This window comes from Sprattus sprattus (genome assembly GCF_963457725.1).
Source record: "Sprattus sprattus genome assembly, chromosome: 17".
Taxonomy (NCBI): Eukaryota; Metazoa; Chordata; class Actinopteri; order Clupeiformes; family Clupeidae; genus Sprattus; species Sprattus sprattus.
Genome location: NC_137915.1, coordinates 5811860 through 5820521, shown reverse-complemented (window position 1 = coordinate 5820521; position 8662 = coordinate 5811860). Strand labels below are relative to the sequence as shown.

Here is an 8662-nt window from a genome sequence, read left to right as displayed (position 1 = left end):
ATAGTATGAAGATATGCATTATATAATGAAGAAATGCATTATATTATGAAGATATGCATTATAGTATGAAGAAATGCATTATAGTATGAAGATATGCATTATGTCATAAAGATATGCATTATAGTATGAAGATATGCATTATAGTATGAAGATATGCATTATAGTTTGAAGATATGCATTATAGTATGAAGATATGCATTATAGTATGAAGATATACATTCTATTTTGATAATCTGCAGCAGCTGCAAACCATAAATACAAGCAAAGACTTCACATTTGGCATAAGCCCAGGGAAAGAAACAGCTGTTAACTTGTGCCAAGTCTTGCCCTTCTCAACTCAAGGTTTACTTCGCTTGAATGATGCCTTGCTTGACAGCCATGATCTTGACAGTGCTGTGAGCTGCTTTCTGACTGCTCTCAGCGTCAGAGTTTTTGTTCTGTTGATGGATGGTTCGTTTGATGCTCTCAGGAAAGGTTCTGCTACATATGTCCAGACATTGTTAAGGAGTTCTCCAAGTACGACACGGACCCCGGGAAGTGGATCAAGAAATATAAGGGTATCAACTCCATCAGCAAGAGCGAGTTCCACATAGATGTCGGATATGAGCGTTTCCTCGGACCGGAAATATTCTTTCACCCAGAGGTATTGTCGTTAGGATAACACTGTATATGATTACCCCCCCCCCCCCCCCCCCCCAGTCATAACTGCATTTTAGCTTAGCTAGTTAGCTAGATATCTTCCCAGTGTTCTTTTGTTTTCTAAATTGTACTTCATAAAAAGACATTTAGACACTCACTGGTACTTTAACATGTACTGATTTTTCTTCTGATTTTTTTGTTTCTTCAGTTTGCTAACCCGGATTTCATGCAGCCCATTTCAGACGTGGTGGATGAGGTTATTCAGAACTGCCCCATCGATGTGCGGAGGCCCCTGTACAAGGTAAACGCTTCCTCACCCAGCTCCGTCTGCGGTTCAATAGTGCTTAAGGGACACAGACACATCATAATGTGCCTCTATCGGTGTCCAGCATGGACAAAAAGGACTAAAATCGATTATAAGTGTGCCTTTTGCTGTGTTAGTAGGTACTGCCTCTGTCAATGAAATGGTCAGGGGATTTATTCACGTTGAGCAGATGTACCATGAAAGCCCCCCTGTAATACTTTAGGTCTCTCAGTCTCGAAAGAAGGTATGATTAAGGGCTGATACGAGAATGAAGAGGCTGTGAGATCGGCTGCTCCTTATAAGTTGGCGTACTTACAAGGAAGGGTGGAAAAAAAAGACTTGCTATGGGCATTGACAAGACTTTGGATTATTAAGCTGTAAAAATGGCTGTGCACTTTGTTGTAGCAAATAGTCTCCACCAGGGGTCATTGTTGAGCCATGGTTTTGGACTCAGGTGCGCTGTGCCCGATATTGAAGAGCTCTGTGCGGTGTGTGAATAAAAGCCGTTCATATAAAGCCAATGAATCATGCAACACCTCTCCTTATCTGCTATTCTCGCATGCCGTTGACCTTGGGAAATCACAGAGCAATCTGAACTTTCTCTCTTCATTCATGAAAATAATAAAAAGTTCCAAGAAAAGAAGAAGCTTGGTTTTTAAAAATTCGACAGTTCTCATAAACTTTGGTCATTCAGAGCAAAATGGTGAAAATGCAGGTATCATTCTGGCATAATGTACCTGCCTCTGAAGGTAGGAGGGCTCTGCTGCAAGACACATTATCCATCATTTATACATTTGATTTGCACACTTCCAATTATTATGCAGAAGCAATCGCATTCTGTCACCAATATTCAGATTCATGCCGACACTTGACCCTGGACAAATGGTCACCCAACAAAAGTAAAATGCATGCAAAGCAGCTACCGCATTTGAAGAATACAAACTAACTTATTGCCCAGACTATATTGATGCATACCTCCAAAATATGAATCACTAACACTTAGGCAGTCCAAACACCAGGTAACCTTGCCCAAAGGCATTGGGTGCCATCATGGTAAAAATTGATCATACATCAGAGGTTTTATCATACATTTCAGCAGAGTTATGGTATCATGGCTGGGAAATGGCCTGTCCATTTACAGCGTGATAAAAACTGAAGTTTTAGATGGCTCTTTAAAAGAGTGAGTGTCAACTTTGATGCCTGTGTACGGGGCTGGGTCACTGTTTTGTAAGAGCGGCATATTGTCGGGATAATTACCCGATTGCCCTCTCTTCTACCTCTGCAAGTCTCACAAAAAAAAGTAAAACTGATTTCACTGACCACAAATTAAGTGAGCAGATCTGTTGGCGTTCACCATACAGAAATGATCCCTTTTTGAATTAGCATTTCAAATGAAAAGATTTTGTTCCTCCTCCTGTTCTTTCTTTCTCCTCACTTGCTCTCGGAAACACAATTAGATTTTGGAGGAAGGAGGCAGAGGGAAGCTTATTTGTCTCGTTACTGGTACAGAGGCAAGAATGGCTGAAGAGGAACTGTGATTGTGGAGATAAGCATCTAAATCTCTGGCAAGGCCACCCTCTGTGGTGAATATTGTTCCCCTGTCAGCACGCTGTGCGACTTTAACGCTATCTGGAGACTGTTCAGCTCAAGTCACAACTCCCCAGCCTCATTTATACTCCAGATATTCTCAGCGACCCAGATCTCTAGCTCTGTGTGTGTGTGTGTTTGTGTATGTGTGTGTGTGTGTGTGTGTGTGTGTTTGTGTGTGTGTGTGTGTGTGTGTGTGTGTGTGTGTGTGTGTGTGTGTGTGTGTGAGAGTGTGAGTGTGAGTGTGAGTGTGAGTGTGAGTGTGAGTGTGAGTGTGAGTGTGCGTGTGCGTGTGCATGAACCCCTTCCCTTGAGAACTGACGTAGAAAAATAAAAACTCTTTGGCATTAATAAATACTCCTCTTGGGTACTTCTTTACGTTCCTTACAAATGAATGCACCAGAGTGAAGGATTTCTAGTTAGCAAGCCAGTCCAGTATATTTCTTTCGTCTTATCAAACCTCAGCATACATACATATAACTCCCTGCGCTCAATCTCCCCCCCAACCATCGGTCTGCAGAGTGTAAAATGAACACCTCTCATCTGCAGAGAGAGGATCCACGCTCCACCCCCCTTCTAATCTCTCCCAGTGACACAGATAATAAATGGATGGCTACCTGGATGGGCGGATGGATGGATAAAGAGAGAGATATGGAGGAGTGATGTTGCAGTTCTAAACACTGACTTTTCTTTCATTTTTTTGTTGTTGAAAATATCCCTCCCCAGACAGTGTCTCACCTCAGCCCAGTCTAAACAACAGGATTTGTCTCTTGCCAAGTTCGTTAACTAGGGATTGACCTCCTGACCGCGCTCTGATGACATAGGGATATGCACAAGATCCCTTGTTATCACAGACCGATCGATGCCTCTCTCGGGTCACTGAAAGGGCTCCTTGTTCTCCTAGCATACTGTTGTTAATTCTCCAGTCATCAGCAGAATGTTTTCTTATCAGCATATACAGATGCAGAGGAAGCTGTCATTTCTCCCTACCAATGCAGGATGGTGATGAACCTTTCCTGGGTAAAACACAGATGCAGAGAATGGTAGCCGTCCCAAAAAAAGGTCGTGCTTTATTAAGCCTTGAACTATTTAAGAATCGATTCACTGTCTGACCATGACACAAGTTTTTTTTTTCTTTTCATCAGGCTGTCATTTGTAAATAAGTCTTTGTTGAGTTCTGTGTAAAGGCCTTGAGTAAGATGAAAGCAGGTCTTGAGTAAGATGAAAGCAGGTCTTGAGTAAGATGAAAGCAGGTCTTGAGTAAGATGAAAGCAGGTCTTGAGTAAGATGAAAGCAGGTCTTGAGTAAGATGAAAGCAGGTCTTGAGTAAGATGAAAGCAGGTCTTGAGTAAGATGAAAGCAGGTCTTGAGCGATGGCCATGAGGGGATGTGGAGAATGCTGCTGTACGTAATATGATTAGACTGGCTTCTGTGCCTTTGTGTAGTACCTCTGCTCCCTTGTGTTGTACAGCTGCCAATTTCATCTGATCTTTCTAAACTTTTAAGTATATATGTGGTATTTTGTAGAATATATGATTTGAGCCAGAGGGAACTTACATCATACAGAGAACCAATTGGCAATAAAAGGCTCTGTTCCATCCCCCTATTTCATCTTCCATCTCATGCAGTAATACACATTCAAAAATCCAACCATCCCTACTTTTCCGTTCGCGATCAATAAAGTATCTATCTCCGCCACTCAGAGGTACAATTTAAAGTAAAGGAGAACATCGGTCAGTCTGGCTACAAAATATTTTATGTCTTCATCGTTTAATCAGACTCAAACACTCCAAGAATCAATTCAGTGGGACATAGTTGACCATGTTTCATAAATGTGAACTCGGCCTTTGAGTCGTCCTGGTTTCATCAAGGTTACTCATGCACACACACGTCCTGCATGGGCCAGGATTGCACCACAATATAAACGTCCTCCATTCTGCAGGGGCGACCCAATCAATGCCATATGAATAGGATGTATTAGCCTGTTCTTTTAATCAGTGCAGTATGCAGTAGGTGGTGCGGAGTGTGAAATATGTCTTGTAGTTAGGCCAACTGAAGAAGCAAAGATTTGATGTTTGAGTAAAGGACATTCACATTGTGCTGCATGGTTCAGAGGGACAGTGTGGGGCAAAAAGGCATACATTTCTCACACACAGAGACACCCACACACACACAAATATGTTCAAACACACACACAAATATGTTCAGAAATGCATGCACAGTCTAAAGTCTGAATTGACGAGATTAAGGCAGGTCGGGTGACAAGTGAAGATATCTGCGATCGGTGTGTTAGGAAGTGTTTGTAGTGAAGTGTTTGTTAGACATCTCGTCGTCACAACAATGGTAGCAGTGCTAGAGCTAGACAAAACGCTACAACCATTTGTAACAACGCTACGCAAACTTCGAAAAAGAATATGCACACGTATTTATCAATGGCAAAGACACTGTTTATTTACTGCCAACGGAGTTTGGGAAAAGGCTAATATATCAGCGTGCACTGTTAGTGGCAAAGTAGGTAATATAGCACTCAATAGTGGTCAATGCTGATTGGTTAAAGACTGATCCAGTGGTTTCAAAAGTCCCTTTGGTTCCCAAAGTCCACAGTCATTAGGATGCAGCAACTGGACACAATCCCCACTGGAGCGTGGCCAGATGCTTCCTTTTCAGGAAGTGAATTTGGCTCTGGATATACCAGGCTACATATTTCCTACCCTATCATAGATCAGCAGAATGTACTAACACTGTGAAAATCTTATGTGTGCGCTTTTTTTGTGTCTGCAGAACATTGTTCTCTCCGGAGGATCCACCATGTTCCGTGACTTTGGCAGGCGTCTCCAGCGGGACCTGAAGCGCACGGTGGACGCCCGACTGCGCCTGAGTGAGGAACTCAGCGGAGGGAGGATAAAGGTCAGAGGTCACCGTGTCCTGCATGATTAGTGTCATGGGGTCAAGTCACGGGTCTGGGTGGGCATCAGGCATCGCTGCAGACTGACGTGTGTGTTACAAGACAGGAAACATGGGAAGTACATTTTACAGTAGTCAGGTGGACAGATTAACACACGGGCAAATAAACATTAAATTACAAATCATTCAGAATTGATCAGATATAGCGGTTATTCAGTCTACGAAAGGGGCTTTGTCATAACTAATCAATGTTAATCAATGGGTCTGCTCAAGGAGCACAAATTGATTAGATCATCATTAACTATTTAGTTTGATTCATCAAATTTGCTATTTAAATTCAATTCAATTCAATTTTAACATCATTAAAATAGCACCATTAACAATGAACACTTTCTCAGTGTCCTTTACAGAACCCATTGCATCAACCCTGGCCTAGAGCAGGCACATTGGTTACCGTATTAAGGTCAAACACACTTTAAGCAGAACCCTGCTCGGAAGGGGGAGCCCATCTGCCCATAAACCAACCTTAGAACAAGACAGAATCAGGGTCAAGTAAAAGAGGGGAAGAGGGGGGAGGACAAGGAGAAAAAGAGAGGCAGATATTTCAGTCTGTGAATATACAGATACAACTTCAGGAAGCAGGGATGGAAAAAAACAGCTGTATTTCTTAAATCCATATTTCCATCTGTTCTTTTTATCATTTGATTCGATCATTTTACCTTATACTGTATGATAAGTGTAGGATTATGGTTAACCTGTAGACTTATTCTAACACACACACACACACACAAACATGCACACACACACACACACACACACACAAACATGCACACACACACACACACACACACACAAACACACACACACACACACAAACACACACATGCCAAAACAGTAGTTACCATCTTGAAGAGGGCAGGGCTGTCAGCTGTGTTTACCTAGCCTTTTGACAGAAGAGAAAACTAATGAGATTGGTTTAGATAGGGCACTGATCCTGCAAATGTGTGTGTGTGTGTGTGTGTGTGTGTGTGTGTGTGTGTGTGTGTGTGTGTGTGTGTGTGTGTGTGTGTGTGTTTGTGTGTGTGTGTCTGTGTGTGTGTGTGTGTGTGTGTGTGTGTGTGAGTGTGTGTGTGTGTGTGTGTGTGCGCGAGGGTCTGCTTGTGTCTATGTGTGTCTGCTTATTCACGCATATATTTGTGAGCAACCACAAGCCTTCTCTGCCTCCGAGTAGCTGTTGTTTTCCTGAGATTAGTTTGGATGCTGCAGGCAGTGGTCTGTGGACAGCACAGCGCTTCACCTGACCTGTGAGGCTGCACTGCTGTGGGGCTGTGGGTAGGTGGTCTGAGAGGTGCTGTTTATTGAGCCCTCTCCTCTTATTCCCTCTCCTCTCCTGCCAGCCCAAGCCCATGGAGGTGCAGGTCATCACCCATCACATGCAGAGATATGCTGTGTGGTTCGGAGGATCCATGCTAGCCTCTACGGTAACTAATGCTAACGCATATATACACACACACACTCCTTATTGACTTGCCCTCACCTGCTCCCTACGCTGGAAGCCACTAGGCAGGAAGCATGAAGGTTTTTCAGTAAAAACTCGAGCAGATTTGTTTTGACTTGAGGCTAAATGCATCCAACATATTTGGTTATTGCATGTAGCGGAATTTAGAATGGACATGGGTTAAGCATAGTAGCTCCGATTACCTCTACACATTGTTAAAAGAAAGAAATAAATTAGAAATAAACCATTTAAAGTGTGCTGTGTACTTGACCATATTATGAGAGGGGGGTCTAGAATCTGTCTATACATGGTTTGGTTTGTAAATACTGAAATGTGTTCCGAGGCCCATCACTCAGGTGTACTCTAACCCGTTTCTTCTTCTTCTTCTTCACAGCCTGAGTTTTTCCAAGTCTGCCACTCCAAGAAAGACTATGAGGAGCACGGCCCCAGCATCTGTCGCCACAACCCCGTCTTCGGCGTTATGTCCTAATGCCAGACAGGGGGTGTCATACTCCAACCCTCCCGTCGGACGCGCTCAGACCAGCATCCAATCATCCAAGTTTTTGTTCCTACCTTTGACAGTCCCGAGGCGCTCCAGAGTGAAACCCACGCACTTTAGCGGAATGAGAATGAGCTTTTCGAAACAAGAGCCAGATGATTCGTTGGATTCAGATCCAGAGGGTCAGGCGGAAGGGGAGGTAGCCCACTTCTGAATGTTCAATGTTCCAAATGCAGCATCAAAGTCCGAAAAGAAAAGAAACAAAAAACATACACATAAAAAAGAAAACACAGCGAGAGATGAGTAGAAAAAGTACTTGAGGTGAAGCCATACCACGATGACTGTGTTTCTTGATTTATTTCCTGTGTTATGTTCCCCAGCCTAAAGGCTTGCTTCAGAACCCAGTCTGCACGAGATTGTATTGGAAGGCACACAAAGCTTGAATTGTAGCACTACCGGACTTATGAATGAATAGAATGTCATGCTTTGAAATTGTACATACAAGACATAGATACATATATAAATATATATTGTATGACAAATTATCCTCAGATTAGTTTATATTTGTATTAAAGCAAATAGTTTATCAGAACCTGTGTGTGGGGGGGGGGGGGATGGGTACACCTATTTAAAAAAGAGTATATTCACAACAGAGAATTGATGTATAGTGAGAGAAAGTTCAATTCTATTTATTAAATTATTTTTGTCCAGCTCGTATTTGAAAGAGAAAGGATTGACTTTAACTTGAATGTAGAATATTTATCGCCCATGTGTTTTATTTAGTCTGCTGCGGTGGAATGGTAGACCAATATCACGACTCCCAGAGTTGTAGGACTTGTGTTTGCCTGTGACTGCGATGAAGCCTGCTGTGCAAAGCTGAGGGAAATAAAGTCACTACTCAAATGCAGCTCTTGTATTGTTTTCCTGTGCCCCCCTCCAGTGGGTAAGCCATGGCAATAAGGCATCTTCCTCTTTTCACCCCTCACCTACTCTCATTCCCGTGTTGACTACTCAGCATACCCTTGACTTGCTTCACTTAAAGCTGCTGGCAATTCTCACTTGTATTGTATTCTCTCTCTCTCTCTCGTGCACACTCTCTCACACACACACACAGTATTGTATTCTCTCTCTCTCTCGTGCACACTCTCTCACACACACACACAGTATTGTATTCTCTCTCTCTCTCGTACACACTCTCTCACACACACACACACACACACAGTATTGTATT

General features: G+C 42.8%; 1 protein-coding gene across 2 annotated transcripts in view; it reads left to right on the top strand.

The window, feature by feature from the left end:
- Positions 1-8338, top strand: part of actr3b (actin related protein 3B) — an 18759-nt gene extending 10421 nt beyond the window's left edge. For both annotated transcript variants that reach the window (XM_080854880.1, XM_080854881.1), the window contains 5 exons: positions 470-643; positions 848-940; positions 5312-5437; positions 6832-6915; positions 7327-8338. In XM_080854880.1, coding sequence (XP_080711006.1) covers positions 470-643; positions 848-940; positions 5312-5437; positions 6832-6915; positions 7327-7422 — 573 coding nt within the window. In that variant the 3' untranslated portion in view covers positions 7423-8338. The remainder of the gene's footprint in view (positions 1-469; positions 644-847; positions 941-5311; positions 5438-6831; positions 6916-7326) is intronic.
- The last annotated feature ends 324 nt before the right edge of the window (positions 8339-8662 follow it).